The 23,814-nt window shown below is 39.3% G+C and overlaps 2 protein-coding genes across 4 annotated transcripts in view; both read left to right on the top strand.

Moving 5' to 3' along the window:
- LOC109093852 (cGMP-inhibited 3',5'-cyclic phosphodiesterase B-like) overlaps positions 1-10,822 on the top strand; it is a 58,764-nt gene extending 47,942 nt beyond the window's left edge. Inside the window, exons 13-16 of the mRNA XM_042759972.1 lie at positions 5,268-5,471; positions 7,303-7,464; positions 7,556-7,793; positions 7,924-10,822. Of these exons, the coding sequence (XP_042615906.1) occupies positions 5,268-5,471; positions 7,303-7,464; positions 7,556-7,793; positions 7,924-8,144 (825 nt within the window). The 3' untranslated portion in view covers positions 8,145-10,822. The remainder of the gene's footprint in view (positions 1-5,267; positions 5,472-7,302; positions 7,465-7,555; positions 7,794-7,923) is intronic.
- An 8,113-nt stretch (positions 10,823-18,935) lies between these two features.
- On the top strand, positions 18,936-22,640 carry LOC109102218 (calcitonin gene-related peptide-like). 3 transcript variants are annotated; one of them, XM_019115551.2, is made up of 5 exons: positions 18,936-19,077; positions 19,683-19,774; positions 20,237-20,371; positions 21,696-21,881; positions 22,438-22,640. In XM_019115551.2, the coding sequence occupies exons 2-4, from the start codon at positions 19,689-19,691 to the stop codon at positions 21,853-21,855; spliced, it is 381 nt and encodes a 126-aa protein (XP_018971096.1). In that variant the 5' UTR covers positions 18,936-19,077; positions 19,683-19,688; the 3' UTR covers positions 21,856-21,881; positions 22,438-22,640. The 3 variants fall into 3 exon arrangements, with proteins under 3 accessions (XP_018971096.1, XP_042615905.1, XP_018971095.1); XM_042759971.1 differs by lacking the exons at positions 21,696-21,881; positions 22,438-22,640 and adding exons at positions 20,465-20,467; positions 20,968-21,688; XM_019115550.2 differs by lacking the exons at positions 21,696-21,881; positions 22,438-22,640 and adding an exon at positions 20,968-21,688.
- Positions 22,641-23,814: the final 1,174 nt, after the last annotated feature.

Here is a 23,814-nt window from a genome sequence, read left to right as displayed (position 1 = left end):
CAGCAGTGAAATGTGAGTCAGGTCCGCTCCATGGACAGTGCAATTATTAAAGAATACAACACAGAGGAAAATTTACATAAATATAGGTATGAAAGAATGAAATAAAAGTAAACAATAAAAATATAAGAAAAAAAATGGATACTGTAGAATTAAAAATTGAATAGAAATAATGTACATGAAAGTATACTGTAGTCTTAAATATTAAGATACACAGGAATGTACAAGAGGCAAATGTCCATATGTGCATTGTACTGTAGTCTTAAATATTAAGATACACAGGAATGTGCAAGAGGCTAATGTGCAAACAGATTGTGACACTGTCAAAATGTCAATATGTCAATATGAGGTAGAGAATGATGAATATCTTACTGATTAAGTGTTAAGAGGCTGGTTTTGAGTTTAAGAGCCTGATGGTTTGGGGGGAAGAAACTCCTCCTAAGTCTCTCGGTTTTTGCCATCAGGCTACGGAAGCGTTTACCAGATGGCAGCAAAGTGAAAAGACCGTTACTAGGGTGGTTGTAGTCCTTGATGATTTAACAGCTCTGCTTTTGCAGCGTTTGAGGTAGTTGTCCTGCAGAGAATGGAGACCAGACCTTGAGATGCACTCTGCTAAGTGCACAACTCTCTGCAGGGCTTTGCAGTCTTGACTGGATATACTTTCTATGGTCCCTGAATAGAAAGTTTTCAGGATTACTGGTAAGATGCTGAATTTCCTCAGCTTTCGCAGATGGTACAGTCTTTGCCTGGCTTTATTAACCTGTGTTTGAATGTGGTTAGTCTAAGTCAGGTCCTCTGAGATGTTTACTGGAGCTGGTGATGAACTGGCCTACTTTCACCACTTGAGGTCTGCCGGTGAGGAAGTCTTGAATCCATTCGCAGAGTGAAGAGTTTAGACCGTGGTCTATGAGTTTAGAAGCAAGCTTGATGGGGACTATAGTATTGAAAGCTGAGCTATAGTTGATAAATAGCTGCCTTACATAGTTCCCATTATTGCTGTCAATGTGTGTGAGAGAAGAGTGCAGGATGTGAGAGATGGCATCTTCAGTGGATCTATTGGGGCGGTAGGCTGGCAAACTGAAGAGGGTCTAAAGTATCCAGGATGGAGGAGCAAATGTATTTTTTACCAGTCCCTCAAAGACCTTCATGACTATTGATGTGAGGGCAACTGGGCGATAGTCATTTAGACAAGAGGGTTTATTGTTCTTAGACACAGGGATGATGACAGATTTGTGGGTGGGAACCACCGAGGTAGCAAGAGACTCATTAAAGATGGATGTAAACAAACCAGCGAGTTGATCAGCGCAGGACCTCAGAACACGTCCAGAAATACCATCAGGTCTGGCTGTTTTCCTGACGTTAACTCGGTTTAGGGCCCTCCGAACCTCGTCCCCCGACACAGTGATTACATGATTATCGCTTCTCTGACTGCTGCTTCCTGATGTGCTGATCAGCAGACTTGCGCTGCTTAGATTGTTTTCAAAGTGGCCGTAGAAAGTGTTTAACTCGTCAGCCAGCAACGGATCTGCCCTCACCTCTGCAGAGGTTTTATTTCCAAAGGCACAGATGGACCTTAGTTCCTGCCACATGTGTCGGGAGTCATTGAGCTGTAAATTAGACTCTATTCGTCCCCTGTAATGGAGTTTGGCGGCTCTTACTGCGCGTCAGAGAGCATAGCACGATGCTTTGTTCTCCGACAAAAGACCGGCGTTGTGTGCAGCAGTGCGTTTTTTTACTGCAGCACGGATTGTTCTGTCCACCCACGGTTTCTGATTTGAGAAGGTCCTTATAGTTATTGTTTCAGTTGCTTGCTCGGCTAGCGTGTTTACAAAGCTTAATGCTGCATCTGTGAACTTGCTGACGTCAGATGAACTTGGCCGAAACATGTCCCAGTCTATGTCATCAAGAGCCGCCTGTAGCATGGCTTTAGAGTGGGCAGACCAGCGCGTCACTACCCTCCGCACCTCTTGAACGAGCCTTTGTTTATATTCCGGTGTGGTCCAATTTGCCAAAAGCCGGTAGTGAGCGGGCTTTGCAGGCATTTTTAAACTGATAGTAGTAATGATCCAATGTATTCGGACCTCTGGTTGGACAGGATACATGTTGATAGAAGTTTGGCATGACCTGCCTGAGGTTGGCTTTGTTAAAGTCCCCAGCGATGAAAAGAACAGCGTCAAGATGTTTGTTGATGTAGCCGCTGAGCAAATCGTGAAGTTTAGACAAAGCCAAGCCGGTGTCTGCTTGTGGTGGGATGTAAACAGCAGTAACGATGATCGATGAAAACTCCCGGGGCAGATGGAATGGGTGGCAAATAATGGATAGATGTTCCAGATGAGCCAAGCAGGAGCGTGACGGAGTGGAGATATTCCTGGGGTCACACCATTTCTTGTTAATCATGAAACACACTCCTCCACCTTTGGATTTACCGGCCTCGGCTGTTCTGTCCATCCGTAAAACAGAGAAGTTATCAGACAGCGTTACAGCAGAGTCCGGGACCGAGGTCATGAGCATGTTTCAGACAAAAAAAGGATGTTACAGTCCCTTATGTCCCGTTACTTATCCTGGCTCTAAGATTGTCCATCTTATTCTCCAGAGACTGGACATTGGCGAGCAGAATGCTCGGTAGAGGAGGACTGTGAGCTCACATTCAATAGAATCAATATGATTGTCCCACTTCAAGTCCTGAGAAATGGTGGTGCCCAGGAACCTGAATGACTCTACTGCAGTCACAGTGCTGTTCATGTTGGTGAGTGGGGGCAATGAAGGGCAGTTCCTCCTGAGGTCCACGATCATCTCCACTGTTTTGAGTGTGTTCATCCAGGTTGTTATTACTGCATCAGACAGCCAGCTCTTTAACCTCCTGTCTGTAAGCAGACTCGTCTCTGTCCTTGATGAGGCCAATGACTGAAGTGTTGTCCGCAAACTTCAGGAGCTTGACAGAGGGGTCTTTAGTGGTGCAATCGTTGGTGTACAGGGAGTAGAGCAGAGGGGAGAGAACACAACCCTGAGGAGTTCCAGTGCTGATTGTGAGAGACCTGGATGTAAGTTTGCCCAGCCTCACTAGCTGCTGCCTGTCAGTCAGGAAGCTGGTGATCCACTGATAGATTGGGATGGGCACAGAGAGCTTGGTCAGTTTGTCTGAGAGAAGGTCAGGCATGATGGTATTGAAGGCCGAACTGAAGTCCACGAATAAGATCCTTTGCATAATTCCCAGGTCTGTTGAGGTGTTGCAGGATGTAATGCAGTCCTATGTTGACTGGATCGTCCACAAACATGTTTGCTCTGTATGCCAACTTAAGAGGATCTAGCAAGGGTCCAGTGATGTCCTTCAGGTAGGCCAACACCAGTCTCTCAAATGACTTCATGACCACAGACGTAAGAGCGAGAGGTCTGTAATCATTAAGTACAGTGATTTTTGGGGGCGGGAGGGCACCGGGATGATGGTGTAGCATTTGAAGCAGCAGGGGACTTCACATAGCTCCAGTGATCTGTTAAAGATCTATGTAAAGATGGGGGCCAGTTGGTCAGCTCAGTGCAGGCCTAAAGCTTTCTTAGTCTTCTGCTTCCTGAAGACCTGGTTCACATCCTGTACACAGACCTTAAGCACAGGCTGAATGGTGGTGTGGGAGGGGGGGGTTGCAGGATGTGTAGGTGAATGTGGGAAGTGCAGATCAGAATGGGTGTGGGGTGGTAGACTGGGCTTTACAAACTGGCAGTAAAACACATTAAGATCGTCAGCCACTTGTTGATTCGGCACAGACTGTTGAGTTGGTGGCATGTACTTAGTGATGTTCCTCAGACCAGTCCATACTGACGTTGGGTCGTTGGCTGACAACTGGTTTTTCAGCTTTTCAGAGTAGCTTTTTTTTGCCACTCTGATCTCTTTTGTCAGTCTGTTTCTGGCCTGGTTGTGCAAGAATTTACCCCCACTTCTGTAAGCATCCTCTTAGGCATGACGAAGCTGTTTGAGTTTCCCAGTAAACAACAGTTTATCATTATTGAATGATAAGAATGACCAGGTAGAGATGCACATATCCTCACAGAAATTGATATATGAAGATACAGTCTCTGTGAGCTCATCCAGATCGGTGGCTGCAGCTTCAAAAACACTCCAGTCAGTACAGTCGAAGCAGGCTTGTAAATCCCACTCTGCTTCATTAGACCATCTCTTTACAGTCCTTAGTACAGGTTTAGCTGATTTCAGCTTCTGCCTGTAGGTCGGCATAAGATGAACCAGGCAGTGATCAGAGAGTCGCAAAGCTGCCTGTGGGACAGAGTAATATGTATCCTTTATTATGGTGTAATAGTGATCCAATATATTGCTGTCTCTGGTGGGACATGTAACGTGCTGTGTGTATTTTGGCAGTTCGCGGGAGAGATTTGCTTTATTAAAATCCCCATAGAATGATTAAAAGAGAGTCTGGGTACTGTTGCTCTGTTTCAGTTATTTGTTCAGCCAGCTGTTGCATTGCTGTGCTCACACACCCATCTGGAGGAATGTACACATTTAGTAGAATGAAAGAGGAAAAAGTTTTACACTTTATGAAGAGTGCCTATAAATTAGGAGAGCACATCTTCTTCACAGTTGTTACATCCGAACACCAACCTTCATTTAAGTAGAAACATAGTCCACCGCCTTTTGTTTTCCCCGTAAACTCTGCTATGCAATCCACTTTGATCAGCTGAAAGCCCGGCAGATGAAGCACGTTATCCGAAATGGCTCCACTCAGCCAGGTTTCAGTGAAGCACAATGCACTGTGAAAAGTCCTTGTTTGTGCAGGTGAGAAGTAGTTCATCCGTTTTGTTAGGAAGGGATCGGAGATTCGCTAGATGGATACTAGGAATACTACTATATTTGCAGAGCTTAACCAGCTTGCCGGCACACTTCCCATATTTCCGTCTGAGCGTGAGTTTGAACAGGACCGCTGCCCCTCTGACTAGAACATCCAACAAAGCGTCTGAATAATCAAAAAACTGATTTTTTGTCTGGTGTGTGTTGCCTTATGTCCAGTAGTTTGTCTCTGGTAAAACTGATAGTAAAAGAAAGTCTAACACAGAACAAACAAACAAAAACAGCAAAAGAATGGGAGAGCTCCACACCGTGGCAAACGTGTGGTGCCATCTTGACTAACAGTTTTGGTTTTTGATCTAGTTTTCACACTGTTGTGTCAAGAAGTTAAACCAGCCCATAAGCAATGATTTTGTTACCTCTTGACTCATGCACACCATGTTTCTCTCTTCTTTTCTTCATCCTTCTTTCCATCACACAGGCGGTGTTGTATAATGACCGTTCAGTTTTGGAGAACCACCATGCAGCCTCTGCCTGGAGCCTGTTTCTTTCCCAGCCGGAGTTCAACTTCCTGTGCAGTTTGGACCACGTTGAGTTTAAGCGCTTTCGGTTCCTAGTTATCGAGGCCATTCTCGCAACAGACCTGAAGAAGCACTTTGACTTTCTAGCAGAGTTTAATTCCAAGGTCAGTAGTAGGGTGCAGTGATATGGTATCAATAACCAATATCAATAATCAGTAATAAACAGTCTTGTTGTGGCTGATGCAGTCGGACCAACACTTAACTACTGAATTGTAATTTGCTGATCAGTGTCAGTTTTTTTTTCTTTTCAATTATTGCATAATGTCACCCTCTAGTCAGCACCTAGCACCCATATTGATCTAGGTTTGTTAAACCTTTCAACTAGAGAAATCAATATGCAAAATATATATATTTAAAAAAAAACATCAAAACATCAAATCTAATCATTCTAGTATGTTGATTTGGTGCACAATTATTTTGAATTATTATTGGTGCTCAATTATCAATTATCAATGTTGAAAATAGTTTTTGGTCTTTAATATTTTGGTGGAAACATTAATACATTTTTACTCTCATTTGAAATATAAATCTTTTGTAACATAACAAAATGTCTCTTCTGTCACTCCTTGCTGAGTTTAAAATTTTAAATCTTAATATTAATGAAAACTTATACTGTATAACTGTATATTACAGGTGTGGCGAACTCTGGTCCTGGAGAGCCGCAGCCCTGCAGAATTCAGCTCCAACCCTAATTAAAACTCACCTGCCTGTAGCTTTCTAGTAACCCTTCAGACCTTGATTAGGTTGTTCAGGTGTGTTTATTTAGGGTTGAAGCAAAACTCTGCAGGGGTGCGGCTCTCCAGGACCAGAGCTCGCCACCCCTGCTATATTAGAATAATTTCTGAAGGATCATGTGATACTGAAGACTGGAGTAATGGCTTCTGAAAATTTAGCTTTGCCATCACAGGAATAAATGACCTTTTAATATATATCCAAATAGAAAAAGGTTCTTTAAATTGTAATAATATTTCACAATGTATTTTTGATCAAATAAATGCAACCTTGGTTAACATATGAGACTTCTTTCAAAAACATTTTTAAAAATTATTTACGTATTCTAAACAATGGTAATTATATGGCAAATTATCCAAAATAAGAGGGATCATACAAAATGCATGTTATTTTTAATTTAGTACAGCTGTTTTTTGTTTTTGTTTTTTTTGTGATAGTTGTTCACGAGTCCCTTGTTTGTCTTGAACATTTAAACTGCCCACTGTTCTTTAGAAAAAACCTTCAGATCCCACAAGTTATTTGGTTTTCCAGCATCTTTTGCATATTTGAACCCTTTCCAACAATTACTGTGTGATTTTGAGATCCATCTTTTCACATTGAGGACAACTGAGGGACTCAAACACAACTATTACAAACTGTCAACGATGCTCCAGAAGGAAACACAATGCATTAAGAGCCTGGAGGTGAAAACTTTTTAAATTTGAAGTTCAGGGTAAGTTGAACTTGTTTTGTCTTCTAGGAAACATGTACGTATCTTGTAGCCTCTGAAGGATAGTACTAAATGAACTATAGTACTAAATTACATCCCCCGGCTCTTTTGTAATAGCTGTGTTTGAGTCCCTCAGTTGTCCTCAGTGTAAAAAGATGGATCTCAAAATCATACAGTCATTGTTGGAAAGGGTTCAAATACAAAAAAGATGATGGAAAACCAAAGAATTTGTTAGACCTGAAGAATTCTTCTGAAGAACAGCGGGCAGTTTAACTGTTCAGGACAATGGACTCATGAACAACTGTCACCAAAAAAAAAAAAAAAAAAACGACTGTGGATCATCCAAGTAACAACACAGTATTAAGAATCAGGCATATGTAAACTTTTGAACAGGGTCATTTCTATAAATTCAACATTTTTTTTTTCTCTGCCTACTGCAGAAAATGTTGCTTTTTCTAGGTTAATCCTCTGATTGATCTTTTTCTCTTTGACAGGTTAATGATGTGAATAGTCCAGGCATTGACTGGACTAATGAAAATGACAGGTTGTTAGTGTGCCAAGTGTGCATTAAGCTGGCAGATATCAATGGGCCAGCCAAAGACCGCAGCCTTCACCTCAAATGGACAGAGGGTATCGTCAATGAGTTTTATGAGCAGGTATGTCCTATTCACTTCACAATATGTACACAACATACACATACACAAATGAGATCAACATTTGTGCATTTTTGCATTTCTGCCTTCATAGGGTGATGAAGAAGCCACTCTAGGATTACCCATCAGTCCTTTCATGGATCGCTCTGCACCACAGTTAGCAAAGCTGCAGGAGTCTTTTATCACACACATTGTCGGGCCTCTTTGTAACTCCTATGATGCTGCCGGCCTGCTGCCGGGATACTGGATTGATGAGGAGGGATCAGACGATGAAGAAGAGACGGAAGACATTGAAACGGAAGATGAGGAGCTGGATGAGGATCTTGAACCAAGTATGAATATACAGTTGTGCTCACAAGTTTCAGAATCCATAAAAAGGGAGACAGTTTGTGTTTAGATTTTTATTTAGAACTTAGCATACGTTAGGTGTCGCACGCACTAATCGAGTAGTTTTCCTTACAGAGAGGAGGAAGGGTCAACGTCGGTTATTCTGCAGCATCATGCAGCACTTAACAGAGAACCACAAGGTGTGGAAGAAGACCATTGAAGAAGAGGAGAAGGCCAAAGAGCTGGAGACTCATCAGCAGCAGCAATCCGAGAGCCCCAGCCTTCCTCCGTCCACCTCCTCTTCCGATGACATCCAGGTCATTCAAGAGGAGGCCGAAGAGGAGGAGAGGCAGTAGCAAGAGGAAAAGATTGAGAAATGAAGCTCACTGAAGGGCTTAAACAGAGGTGAACGACCCCTCCCTCTCCTTCATCTACACAAACACACACATTGACACCCAGAGGAAGACCCCAGTGGATCTCCCCACGCTGAAATTTGTCACTGTGCCGACACTCTGAAGCTAATGCAGTTCACATTGTGTTGAAAAAGGCCTTACTACTGTGAGAGGACCCTTTGGTGGGAACCCCACTCCTATGCACTTTCACCCCATGGAGAAGCAGCAGAGAGCGAACAGAGCTTTGAAGACGCAGAACCGTGTTGTGAGATTAAAACAAGACAGACAAGAACACAGGCAGGGAAGAATCGTGCCAACCATGGTTACCTGGCTGTGATGCTGCCTTGAACGTAGAGCTCTTAACTCTCCCATAGGTACTTAAGTCCAAAAGGATTAGAAAAAGACAATGACATAACTGACACCCGTTACCAAAGCGAACAGTTCAAAAACAGAAAGACTGTGACGGAAGCTGTTTCAGGCTCAGTGTCTGGAAGCATAACTCAAAATGTGCCTGTCTGAACTAAAAAAAAAAAAAACTATATATATATATATATATATATATATATATACATATATATATATATATATATATATATATATATAGTTTGTTTTTATTTTCTTGTGGTCCAGAAAATGGGCTATGTACGCTGCACTGTATGTGCAGTCCCCTATTCATGCTGGCGACATAAAACACTGTATTACTGAACAGAGTCATTAGGACAAGTGGAAATGCTGACATTTTGATTTAAAAATGACCTGACTTCTGCATCGTTTTGGATGCTTTTTTATTCATGTTGATCACCTTCTTGCAGTTTTTTTTGGTTTTCCTTTGTTGTTTGTAAGATTGTTTTTCTTTTTTTTTTCCATTTGTGGTGTCCCCCCCCCCACTTCCTCTTCAGGAACGCTGAGTTGCCAATCATTGAATCTTCTCTGTAAAGTCTGTCTATGTTTGAAAGCATAGCAAATGGGACAGCAATGCTGTTCAAATGAAGGGACGTTTCTTCTTTTTTACGTTTAAATAGATATATTTTTTCACGGTTACTCAGGATTCATGTGAAGGATCGATCCTTGTTTTTTGCTAAAATTTAAGTCTGCAGTTTCAACTTGCACGTCGAACGTTCTTTGCAGAGGCGGGACAAAAAAAAAGTATCTATTTTTTTGTATGAATATCTTGAAAGTCGCTAACAAAAAGAGATGCTCCCCCAAAGTGCAGTGTCCTAGATATTAATCCCAGTTCTTATCAGCTGCTCCAGACAGGTATATCCATGTTTATTTGTTTCAAAGACCCCCTGATAAGAATTGGGACCCAGGAATGTTACTGAAAACTAAATGTTTGAGTTCGTATGCATGTCATAGACAAAACATTGCTTTGGGGCAACTTCGCGTTTGGCATTATTTGATGTGATTGTGCTTAAATGATTGCCAAATGCAAAATCTGGCCAGTTCATTTTCAAATAATCCAGGGTTTCACCTTGAAAGCTGTAGATTTTTTTCCTTTGTATTTTCTTGTACTTCACCATAAGGCAGGTTTAATACGAATAGTTCTATTTTTTTGTTGTTGTCTGAAGCAAGAACTCTAGGCATTCCACTAGAATAATAAGAGGAGGACGAACCCGGGTCTCTTTCTCTCGGTCTGCTTCACCTCAACAAAAACTCATTTTGTCTCTGTAGAGGAAAGTTCTCAAGTAGGCAATGTAAATCAAACTAGTATATTTAAGAGTAAAAAAAATAAAATGTAAATGTGCACATTTTACTACCAAACAAGTGTTTAACCTCTGCACAGAAAGAATACTTGCATATATAAATATATATATATAATATTATATATTTTTTAATTAATCAACAATGCGTCTGTTTTCTACATACAGCTGACATATATTGTACATTGAGACCATGTAATTATCATCTTGTTTCAGGAGTTTTTAAAAAAATCTAATGCTATTTACAGATGTGGATGTGTTTGGGTGTTGTGTTTTTCAGTTTGCTAGTTGTTTATTTTTTTTTATTTTTTTGGGGGGTGCACTGTCTTTTGTTCCTGCTCATAACCACTCTTTGCTGAAAGCCCCTTATTTCAGCTGGCGGTGATGCCTCCCTGTCTTTGTCTGTCTTTGTGGGTTTGTTCATTAGGTTTTTTTTTGGCCTGTGCTCAGGGTGTGTTCTATGTTGGGGGCTTATGCGCACCCAAAGCAGCTTGTGGTGCTTCTCTCTCTCTCTCTTTCTCTTTTTCTTTCTTTTCTGTCTAGAATGTGTGTTCATCATTTCTTGGATCCGGGACCCCAGTGTGGCTCAGTTTGTCCTCCCTCCCCTCCACTTCACTGAGCTCACCCTGGATGGGCTCAAACCCACGCACTCTGAACATCATTCAGGATGCCAAGCAGGGTGACTGCGGATCAGAGCGTCAAGGCACCCCCATCCCCTCGTGTTGACCACTTGCTTGACTGTGGTATCTCACTTTTGGGGGTTGGTGGCACCACAGTAAACTCTGATGTTCCTGTCATCAGTACCTTTATGATGGCATTCACTTTTTATGTAGCATTTAGATAGCAATGTCTGATGTAACCATTCAGCCTTTTCAGGGTTGTGGGGAAAAATTGACTTTTTTGTTATTTATAACTGTCATAAAAGCACCATCCCTGAACAAGTTTCAATCTCTCTTAATTGATTTGTGTGTTTTTTGTCTGTCTGTTTGTGTGTGTGTGTGTGTGTGTGTGTGTGTGTGTGTGTGTGTGTGTGTGTGTGTGTGTGTGTGTGTGTTTTGCATGGGAGTGGATGTGTACTTGCCTGTTCTAAGTCGGGTTTTGAACCACTAGTGTCTGAAGAGGAAGTTATAACAAGACTTTGGAATTTTTTTTATGAGAAAATGTATTATAGGCTCATCAGTCAATGTTTGCACTTAATATATATAAAGAAGTGTATTGACAGCACTATAGGTTTTAAACAATAAGAAAAAATCTGCATGTTTTTGTTCACCAAGGCTCGATAAATGATCAAAAATACAGAAAAAACTTTTTCAACAGTCAACAATTACTCCAGTCTTCAGTGTCACATGATCCAACAGAAATCATTCTAAGGCATTTCTTTTTATCACAGTGCAGAACCGTTGTGATGCTTAATATTTCTGTTGAAATGTACTGACCCCAAACTTTTGAATTTGACTATGTATATATGTAATTTATATTTTCTTCCCCCACAAAACTACACTGGAAAAAAAAAGTAAAATTTTTCTTTTGCAAGTTTTTGCACATTTTATTAAGTAAATTTTAAGTATGGAATTAAGAAAAATCTACTTAAGTTATGAAAAATTAGCAAAGGAAATAAGTAAATTTAATGTGGCCAGTTAGAGTCACGTTTTGTAAACTTTACTCAATGTAGCACCTCAGTATTTGGTTCACAATGCCGATAACAATCAGTGGATAGTGTCTGAGTATCAATGGGTCATTTTGAGTAGAAAATGAACTCCAGATGTCACAGAACACCAAGTTACTAAACACAACAAAAGCAAACATAAAACAGTGTAAATAGAACTCGAAAACAGTGAAAAATGTAACCTTATTAATTATTCATGCCCCAGTGCATGATGGGAACAACAAACTTTAAACTTCAATTTCTACAAACTTTAATAAAACATACTTAATAAAAGACTTTAATAAACTTTAATAAAATATACTCTGTCTACTTATCAGGAAAGCTTTTAATTTTTAAGTATACAGCATATTAAATACATATTAAAACAAATGTTTATCTCTTGTCAATACATTCAAAATATTTTTATTTCGACAATTGACTTGAGTAAAATGACGACAGAGCAACCAGTTATTTAATTTTGGAAACAGTTTTTACAGAGGGGTTTTTTGTATAAATGAAAATTTCTGGAACGGAGTCCCAAGGGGATCAAAATATTTGGCAGTCCTTGCAATCGTAATGTTTGAAAGCCTCAGGTCTCATTAATAGTAGAATCATGAAATCCGGCAACCATTAGCACCCACAGCAGCGATCGGTCTGAGGAAACGATCCAAACCAAGCACCAGCTAGGGATCAAAGAGGAATAGTAGAATCATAAAACTTGTGCAAACCACATTATCCAGGTACACACGTAGTTTTAATCACACCACCACACTGAATGCACATGCACTGAACATGACCTATCACCTATTAAGAGTAGAACGTCTTCACCCTTCGCTATTATCTCCATGACGAAACATTTTTGACATCATCCGTGTTTGCAACTGAGCATCAGCGAGTTGCATGTTGCTTATTTTTCTTCGTGCTCAGATGAAAGCCAAAGTGTTCTCCTGGGAGGAACTGCCTGTAAGATGACAGTGAGCAGATGATGAGTCCCCAAGTGTAGGTCGTATGAAAGGCCAGCCTGATCTCTTCAGATGACAGCATCTCTCTGACAGCTTACCCAAAGCAACAATGCCCCTACCTGTCACTCCGTTTTTAATTGAGTTTTGTTTTTTACAAGGACAACAGAAGGAAAATAAGATCTAGGTACTAAAAAAGAAAGCAACATATTACATAGGTTCACAATTAACAAACACTGTCATTGAAATCTATTCATTTCTGATATGTGCCAGACCAAATCATAGAATGACACGAGTCGGTGAGTCACAGGAAATATTAGTTTCTATCTATATGCTCCTTTTGCAGCTTGGTTTATATGGTGTGTAATTGGCGTTTCTTAGCAGGATCCCCTGAGGTGAGTGCACGTGTTCCAGAGCTCAAGGGGCAATTTTTACTGCTGTCTTCTGATGGCACATATGGAGTACGGCCAAGGCTGAAGGGTCATGCCTAGTTTCGGAGAGAGACTTGGAATAAAGCCTAGGGTTAAAGGGCTTCCCCTTATGCTGGTCAATAGCATCGAGGAAAAACAGGCACTCCTCAGAAATCTTCTCAAACATCCGCTGACCACTGCAAAAGTAGCGGAAGCAGTTTACAGACAGTTTGTGTTGTTCAATCCAGCTTTGACCGTATTTGCAGTTCAGAAGGCCAAGATGGAGGATAAACAATGCTGAGAGAGGTCGGTTTAAATATGGAAACAAAGAAAGTTTATCTAATGATAAACTTTTTTTGAATGTTTAACCACAGATTATTAGTCAAACAGAACTCATCTCCTGGGTTAAACAGATTACAAGTAAAAAATATATATATATTTTTATGAATTTAAGAATTGAGATACTTATAATGTGATAACCTCATGTGTGACTGTCCAATCTTCTCTAGTTATTGCCCCAACTCTGACATACATTACTGTACCAGAGCCTTTTCTCTGAATCACCCAGATGGTTAAAGGCATAGTTCACTAAAACTGAAAAATCACTTAATTCACTTACCCTTATGTTGTTCTAAACATGTATGCGCTTATAATTCTTGTATAAAACTAAAGGAGATCTTTTCCCAGAAAAAAATTCATAGTAGCCATGACTGTTATAAGCTCAATAAAAAAAAAAAAAAAAAATAGAAAAATCACAGTCCATATACTATCCATATACAATGGTTTGTCCTGCAAAGATAAAAATTTAAGTTATTCACTGCGTATCTTCAACTCTGCTGCATTTTGTTATCATTATCAGTGAATAATGAGTTATTTCTTTCTGTTTCTCACACAAACCTGTCCTGTGACTCCGGAAGTCTTGGAATACAGTACATCAGTTAAATGGACTATATGTATATGGACATTTATGGTATTGTTCCATTGAAACAATAACAGCATATAGGTTTAGAAGGATATGAGGGGGAATATATAATGTCAGAACTTTTATATTTGGGTGAACTATTCCTTTACTCTAGTTCATTCTGCAGTGATCTATTCTGGGAAATCATTCTAAAATAAAATATTCTATAAGGAACCACTTACCTCCCATTTTTGTCATCTTCTGAAATAAAGGGAGGGATGGACAGTCTTTGAAAACCTCACTTTGGTGATACAGGCATTCTTTAATGGCATCGTAACCATTTAGTATAACAGTCGAGATTCCTCCTAGGTCTAGACTGAAAATCTGGATAATAAAATGGCACTATTCATTAATCCACTCCCCTGCCAAACATATTTCTACTAATGAACGGAGTATAATTAGAAGACTACTTCCACCCTCATGGATACAGTGAGGAATGAATTGGGCATGCTGACTCAGCATGTCTCTGCCATTCTGCAAAACTGAGTGCTGCGGCGCTCTGCCAAAAATGCAACAGCAAACGCAATACTCCTTTGTTCTTCTCAAACACCCCAGCTGCACTTCTCGCGAAGAGAACTGCGATTCACTATCACGGACCAATCAGCTGTGAGCTCGATTTTACCTCAGCACGAAAATGAGTAAATTACTGTCGACTGTTTTAATGAAATCCCACTAAATAATAATAATAATAGGTTAAATTAATATTATTAATAATTTACTTCATATTAATGGTCTATAACTAATATATGACATTTAAATGATTCATTTAATAGTGCTTGTATCGCATGTTTACGTTGAAAATATGAGAACACGAAAGGCCTATATTATAATTATTATTCAGTGTTCATATTGCTACTACAACCACATATGAAACAAAGCTGTATTTCGGTATAAATATTATAACTGTAAGAAGTTATCTAAACAATAACGAATACAATTGATAGCATAGTAGCAATTAAGGGTTGGAGCATCAGAAATTAAAAACTCAGTTCAAGGCTCAACAAGGGACGATTCCATTGTGGACAGCTTCATTCATTACAAGACAGGATGTGAGAAGCGATAAGCTATTATACATTTATTATCACGTGGTAGCTTAAATTAACTTTGTAAACAGCAAAACCAAAAACAAGACACACAAAAAGGTAAAGTTAAATGCAGAAAACTTCTACTATGTGATGTGCAAGTAAATAAGAGAAAGTTAGGACTGAGAGTGAATTGTCATGCGTACCTGTCCGTGGATATCACTCTGCCTCTTCATGTAGACGCGAGGCTCTGTGGCCAGGGACAGAATGTTGCCTATCATGGGTAAAGGTGTCAGTCCAGGGGGAACCCTCGGGGTCTCCGCTGTTTTACGAGCTGGTGAATTACCAGCTAAATGAAGAGTGTAATGACCAGACTGCCCAAACATATGAGTGTTTGCTCCCAAGACACAGAGAACAGAGTATCAACTGTTTAATCGATACCATCTTAGATGCAAACACTGGGATAATCAGTGCTTTCTGAAAAGTTTCTAGCGCTCCGTTCTCTGTCAGACAGTGTAGGAGATAATCTTGCACATGTCGCTCTATGTCCCCCGCCTCTTAAAGGATAAGATGAGCTGGCGGAAAGAGCGCTTTGGATTAACTTGCAATGTGTTTGATTAAACGATGGTCATAACTATTGTTTGCGAGAATTCAGACATTTTTCTTTTCACTAGGTCAGGCGGCCACAGCTACGTTTCCAAGCGGACTCTTCTTTGTAACTTGCAACATGTGGCCACGCCCACCCATACAAATCAAAAAAGGACTTTGCAGTGGAACTTGTTCACAAAAAAAAAGACTCGTTCACTGACTCATTCAGTGCCTTTCTCCGTGGTTACATCATTGCTACACTAGGTGGGGACAAGCGAGAGTGTATGTAGCCTAATGAATGATTCATTTTCTGAACCAATTTCTCAAACAATAGCAATAAATACAATGCCTAAAGTAAATTAAGAAGTTACACAATGTCCTTATGTTATTTTTACGAATTCATAATTCCGCCGAAACGTTTCTTGCCGAGCTGAACAAAACACCGTCTTGTTCAGTCGGTAGCCAGATCTTCATTCCGAACAAAACAGTTATTTTGTTCAAAATGTCTCAGTATTCATCAACATCTCCAGTTCAGTGCCGCTCCAAGTCTATTACATTTTCATGTCAAGAGAGAGAAACATGCTGAGTAAATGGACTAAAACCAGTTTTGTGGTCTGACATGTTTGCACTGTAAAATTTGTGCTGCGAACTTTTACCTTATGGTTTGGATCTTCCCTCTCCAGTCTAATTGACTAATTTAACCAAGCAGTGAAATGCAAATTCATCTAAAACGTTAAACATCTAAAACAGCACCCAGTTTAATTTATAAGAACAAATTATATGAACTGTGATCATTTTTATATGGTGATGTGGGTGTATTTAATTATTTGAACAAAAGCACTATGCTTCTGCACCATGCATAATGTATGTAGGCTAAGCATTTGTAAGCATATAAAGGGTTTGATGATATTATCAAGAGCTAGGCACTGCAGAATCATTCATATTTAAAACTCCGTAGTTCGTCATACATATTGTACTGTATTACTCATATTTAATTAGGAAATTGTTTTCATAATAATCCAACCAACAATTAAAAATAGTCTTACATATGTCATCAATGAACAGCACCTCAGAAAAAAGCGAGTAGTGCCTTCAGAGTTGCATAAACCTTTTATCTTAATTGCAACCTATAAAAATTGCATGAGCTGATATTTATAAACTGTGTATTGTGGGAAATGCTGTCTTGAGAACATAATAGGTTTGAAGAGGAAAACAAATCAAATGTCTTTACATAACAGAAATCAAACCATGCATGTTTTTATACTTTTAAAGGATGTGTGAATGAAGTATCAGAGTGTTAACTATAGTAATCACATATTTATTAAATCATAAATAATACTGGTTTTCTCCGTAGAAATGTGATTTTCCAGTTGTCTTGGGCCTTATTATCTATAAAGTTTTCTACTGAGCCATTCCATCAGTATAGATAGATAAATCCAGCAGGTCTCAGAGGATTCTGTTCAAAGACTGCAGTCTTTGTGATATCTAATGAGGACATCTAGAACATTCAATACATCCTCCCATAAGAAACGCATCTTATGATGGATTTGCTATAGCAGAGGGAAAATCAGTCAACATAGATTAATCAATAAAGGAAAGTGAGACCTCAGAGGAACAACGGCACATTATGAAAAGAAATCCTTTGCTGTGATTTTAGCAAAAGACGAGGCCAAAAAGGTAATTAGTAATGGAGGACGCCGTGATTCAGAAATAGCTTTTTCCTGTAGTGTTGCACATGCAGTAAGCAGTTTTGAATGTGCCCCGCTCATACCCATCAGAGGTGTCTCAATCATTCTGTTTGTTAGTCCTTGGTGACTTGGTGGCATGACAATCCCAATCAGAAGATGCCATTGGTTGTTAATGTAGTCTAACTAAAAGGATTGTGTGTGATCAGTAAAGCACACAGACGAGATTATGATGAACTAACTCACTAAAGAGGGTTGATTGATGAGCAACACTCAGTGATTAAATCTCATTTCCTTAATGTCTAAGGATGAACTGTGCTGGCTCCTCGCTGACCATTTAGTGCTACTCTATGTCTCTGAGAGGGTTATGGATTGTGTTTAGTTTTTCTCTCAGAGTCATTACAAATCACACTTAATACCTGTTCAGTTCCATCTGCAGGTGTTTAAACAGGTGTGCGGTCCAAAAGAGCTTTGTTGGACATCTCATGCACCATGATAACAGCTGCTGTTGGCGATACTGTTCCTCAAATGAACTCAGAAAGTCTGTCATAGGCGAATGCCACCCATGAATGAACATAATCCAAAAGGACATCATCTGCCTCGAAACAAAATGATTATCTGTCTTCTGAAATAACTTACACAAGGCCGGGTGGAGTGCGTGATGTCAAAGTGTGACCAAATTTGAAAGGTTACAGTATCGACTCCAAAGTTTCACGCAGGAAAGAAAAACTTGCCAGCTTACTTTGTTTGCTTACTCACTGATCTATGGACATGGTAAGTCTCAGCAAATTGTTCCTCTAGCGGAAATGACCCTTCATTAGGCAGAAGGAGTTCATCACATGTGCAAGTGTAGTTTGCGTCTGTAGTAGGGGTCCCTGGTCCTGTCACATCGCCCAGATTTACTGATTCCGTCACTGGCGAGGCTTTGGGTTCGATAGCACTAAAAGGCTCATCCAGACTAATGGGGTTCCTATGTGACGCAAACACTGTCTCTTAGTGGAAATGGTTTATTAGGCCTTAGCCAATAAAGAAGAGGAGTCAGATGATGCCTCGAGACAACAAGTTCTGTAATTGGCAGGCTAAGATAGCAGGCTTGTTATGGTCTTAACCTCTTTGATTCTGACTAAGGGTCACATCATCATGGAAACCCAAATAAGGACAAGAGCAATGTTGCAATTGATCACACACATTATTACAGGATACACAGTGAAAGGGTATTTGAGTTTGTTTTCCACCATCAACATTTGTCTTGTAATTTGAAATGGATTTACTGAAATGTCACACATAAGCCTTTTGCATTTTCTTCTAGGTTCTTTAAGTATGTAACCATAACAGTTTTGTACATATGCTTTACTCAAGGTTTTCTGAACAGTTATCTTAATTTGAAAAATAAGTATCATGCAAAATCTGAATGTGTAATAGTGCCATATCACATACAGTATGTAAAGACACAATGCTAGACAGACAGACATAGATAGATACAGTAGGCAGATCACAACCAACAGTTTTGCATCAGGTTGGCACTAAGAATTATCAAAATGGAAAAGCACATCATAGACTTTCTCTAAATAGTTTAGTTAAATTTTTTTTTCCAAACGATATTGAATTTTGCTGATCACTGGTGAATTTTTGTGAATGGAGCAGTTTGGGATTGAAGAATGACGTCATTGGTGTGACACACTCTTTATCTTTTTCCAGAAGCCCGAAGACAATCTGATTGGTTGGATGAGGGAGCAGTGAGCTCTGGTTGGCTGTCGGAGAATCATTAAACACCCACACTGTTAACAGTGAGATCCACATGATGGGTATATAGGCAGCTGTATTGTAGCTTAATTCAACAGACTCAAAATTTCGTCAAGTTGAAATATCCCCTCTATTTTGGGACGACTCTTTTCTATATCTATTGCACGAAGCCGAACATCTCAAGGTAAGTAACAACTATTTATGGCTTGACACATAATAGATGTGCCATGCTTTTTATAATTCTAAATATACTGTACTATAGACATGTGTAAATGAACTAAATAAAATGTTAGGGAGTGCTTAATGGTATATACATTACTCTTTGGCTCTGTAGTTGCACAGAAAGGCATGCTCGATGGATTTTTTTTCAAGGAGAATTGGATGGCTCCTTAGACCTGGCTGTGGGTGCAGAGACAGCAGCTCATTACACTAATGCACAGGGTCCTGCTGGAAGGGAAATCACGAGACTAATATCTTTAATGCTGAAGTTATAGCATAGCGCTTGACAGTAGGAGACGTCTGCACCAACCACGCCAGCTCTGGTTTTTCTGCAGCAAACGGGAGAAGACTTTCCAAATATTATTTTAGTTTTCAAGCTTGGTCAATGACACTGAAAAGTGGGAGAAGTTTGAGGGGAATAAAAACAGATAGATTAATAGATAGGAAGAAGAGGAAATTTTCAACTAAAAATAATGCATTTTCTACATTTTCACTAGTAAGGGCTTCACCAAATTTGGTTTTTTTTTGGTCTGTTCTTAAACTATCTAATGATGAAATGTTTCACCACAGGGGACCATGGTTATGTTGAAGATCTCCGCTTTCCTTGTTGCCTACGCTCTGATTATTTGCCAGATGTACAGCTCTAATGCAGCTCCTGCCAGGTGAGGAGGGATTTATAAGAAACATATTACCATGTTGATAAATGCTTAAAGGACAGTGTTTTTCCTTTGATAATTCCTTAAATGAGCTAAAAATATTTGTAAGTGAAATTGGTGCTTTGGTAAAGTCGTTCAGACGGAGGCAAGAGAGCATATGTTTTCATTAGAGGTTGTGGCATCATGGACTATCAGTCTTCTGATTACATCAGATGAATCCCGGCCAAACCCACTCTGCTTACGACAGTATTGATCGGGTGATAAATCTTAACTTGGCAACTGGACAGCTTTTAAGTGCCATACTCTTAGCAGATTGTTTTGATTATGTTTAGGATTTGATGTAGCAAGCAAAAAGTGCTTTTATCATGCAAAAAAAAAAGAAGAAGAAGAAGAGGAGGAGGATACCTCACACAAACCGTTTGCATAGTCCTCTAAGATATGATAATCACAAAGATGTTGCGTTTGCAGGCCTGCACTGGAATCTTTACCAGATCAAACTACGCTTACCGACTACGAAGCGAGAAGATTGCTGCACGCAATCGTCAAAGAATTCATGCAGATGACTGCAGAGGACATGGAGCAACAAGCAGCTGAGGAAAACAGGTACAAATCCCACAATACTTCTCGAATCAATCCAAACGCAATCTGTTGAATAATTTAGCGAGTGTGCACTGATTTGTTTCTCTCATATTTAAGAAAGTAAGCCCGAAATTCCCTTCAACATGAGAGCAATACTTCCTTAATGTCAAGTGTACTTGTACTTGTTGTATATGGCAGGTATGTGATGAATTTCTGTACAGATATGGGGATATATTTTTTATATTTTCTAAGCTGCAGAGTCCTCTGCCAATATATTCTCTGCATGAAACTTAATTTATCCATCAGATTTATAAGAGGTTGACCGTATGTAAATGTCTGTTTGCTCTTAATGCATGAAAACAAGTATATCAAACGGCATGGACGGAAGCATGATTTGAAAACATGTGAGGAAATGCCTGCATGATATGCTCAAGTAGACATGAAAAGTGCAGCAGAAATGAATTATTGAAGCATGACTTGTTTTCCATAATGACAGCCGTGTGAGGAAGCATGTCAACATGCATCCTGTCATCATGTCTATCCCGTATGTGAACAGAATGAATGCTCTTGCATGTCTAAGTGTCTATGAGTTTCTCTGCATGTGGTCTGTTTCCTCACAGCTTGGGTAGAGCCGTGTCCAAGCGCTGCTCCAGCCTCAGCACTTGTGTGCTGGGGAAACTGTCCCAGGAGCTGCACAAACTACAGACATATCCACGCACCAATGTAGGAGCGGGCACACCGGGCAAGAAGCGCAGCCTGGAAGAGAGTGATGTCTTGACTGGATACGGAGAGGCGCTCAATCGTGTCTAATCGGCAGCGGCTGTAAACCCGTGCTTGGCCCTGATATGCGAGTGCATGTGGAAGTTTGCTTGCCTGATTGACTTGAAAGAACATTTTTTTCTACTTTCTTTGGCAGAGTAGCAAATATCAGACAGACTCTGTTCCACTAATTTCATATAGTCACTGGATCTATTTGGGTTATATAACTGATTCATGAAATTGGGGAGCTCTCATTGGTAAATAGGGCATAACCATGAGCTTTTTTTAACCCACAGCAAAATTCCTGTCTTGTGTGATTTGACTTTGTTCTTGATTTAATAAAGATATTTTTAGAAGGAGATCTTTCTTGCTTATTGTTGTTTAAAGCTCAGAAATGAACAACCATTTTTAATTTGTTAAAAAATAACATAATCAGGCATAAGTACCCATTTTAGGTAAGATACATTACTGCAGCCATTTTTCTTTTTGTCAAATATATTTAATTTCTACATTTCAAATTATTCATTTTAATATGTAGCATTCATTGCTTCAGTGAATATTTCAATTCCCAATGTTTTCCCCCCTCTAGTGTTACGACACAGAAGAGAGCTTGTAACACGGCAACATGTGTGACCCATCGCCTGGCAGACTTTCTGAGCCGCTCAGGGGGAATTGGAAGCAGCAAATTTGTCCCCACTAACGTGGGCTCCCAGGCGTTCGGCAGACGAAGGAGGCTCAGTCAGGAGTAGTCAACAGAAAGGGTCTTACTGAAATGGTATGTAAATAGTGTTGCAAAGCCACTCGTTTCTTTTTAAGAGTCAGAGTCATCTCATTAATTTTATGTGAACTGCAATCCAGCTAATCTGGTCATGACAATTGTCAGAATTATTGTGTTTTATGTTAGAATGATGATATCACAGATAATGATTACATTTATGTTCATGTGACAAAACTGATTATGTGATAATTATACTGAGGCAGCAGCACCAAGAACAAATACAGTGAGGTTCTAAAATAATAAAATAAAATTTTAACCTGTAAATAAACAGAAGGTTTTTAGATTTTTGAAAAGTTTACAACAAACCATTTATGATTTATAACTAAATATTTATATATTTTAAAAAAATAACTTTTGCATATTTATTGATTTCAACTTTTGCACATTTATTCATATCAACTTCCATTATTTAAATTGTAAATTTAAATATAAATTATTATGTTGATATTATAGTTACAGTATGAATTTTGATAAACTTTTATAACTGGACTCTTAATATGTTGCTGGTGTCATATACAATGACGATAACATCTTAAATAACATATTTCAACAGGTCACCAGTCTACACGTGCACAGTTCTTCTTTGATTGCTGTCAATAAAAGAGAAAGCATCATGTCCACATTATGACCCCTGGGAATGGAAACTTCTCACTTTCATCTGAATGGACTCCAGTTGATAGCACTGATCGTTTCCATCCAGCCAGACATTATAACTGCTCTTTTTTTTTTTTTTTTTTTTTTTTATTGGTTATTCAATGTAGGTTCATAAGTAGAAAAAGAAAAGAGAAAGCGGTGATCAATAACCATCATTTTTCTACTCATTTGGATCAGAGGAAGAGCATTGCTTCATTCTTTCCTCTCAGCAGAGAGCACACTCAGTATGTACAGTCTGGTTTGGCCCATGTTCCTTTAATGTGTCTCAGCACATTACGGTATTTTGGGGATCATATTAAAGCAGTGCCTCATAAAAAGGCTTCCCTGAATATGGATGTGTCTTGTGCCTTGATGTAACACACTTTACATGCCGCTGTTGTACAGTATGTTTGAATTAAAGGAGGAAGGTACTACCACTGAATTACAAATTGTAACAATTGTGAATTTGAGCAAGATTAAAATGTATTTTAGATACATAAGGTTTGGGGTACTTGATTTATTGACTGACTGGTTGTTTTAGTAATTGGTCTGCATAGTCGTACACATGTCATGCTCGTTCTTGCATTTCTGGTACAATAATCATAATTAAATGATAATCACAAGGTTCAACATTATTCTCCATTTGTGATTGTCCAGTTGTTCTGTAATACAGGTCATAATGTCCCATGGAGCACTGAAATAGTGGAAGTGTCAAATTAAGAAGTCCCGTTTTTAAACCAACCCATACTCAATGTATATCCATTCATGAAAACACAATATCCGACAAAACAAACAGAATAAAACCTTATTAAAAATAATATAAATCTTATTTCTATATCTGAATAGTAGTAGTACTGTTCTAGAAAAAATAGAGTTTTCGCATCATTGCATTGTGTTTTGTAGCACCAAAGACATGCTTTATTTGTTCTTATTTGGTCCTCTGTGCATATTACAGTGACAGCAGTCATTCTGCATAACCCTTTTGGGAGCCGTTTGTCATGATTGTGTTTTTCAATGGCTAATTGTCCTGCTGGTCTCCCAACAGTTAAACCCCCAAACCCCCATTCCCCACCCCCCTTCCCCCGATGGCCCACGGAAACTTGTTTACAGTCAAATCAATTTCCCAAAGTGCAAGTAAAATTACCTTTTTTGGTGTCATTTAGAGGGAGCAGAGAGACCCGTTATTCCTTATTAAGGTGAACTGATCTTTATATTCACTGATGCAATTGAGATCTTATGAAACAAAGTCTTATGAAATCTTTCTGATCTCGCATGCAGGAGTGACATGTTTAAATAA

The sequence above is a fragment of the Cyprinus carpio genome, chromosome A7 (genome assembly GCF_018340385.1).
Source record: "Cyprinus carpio isolate SPL01 chromosome A7, ASM1834038v1, whole genome shotgun sequence".
NCBI classification, from domain to species: Eukaryota; Metazoa; Chordata; class Actinopteri; order Cypriniformes; family Cyprinidae; genus Cyprinus; species Cyprinus carpio.
This window is presented reverse-complemented; position numbering and strand designations above follow the sequence as displayed.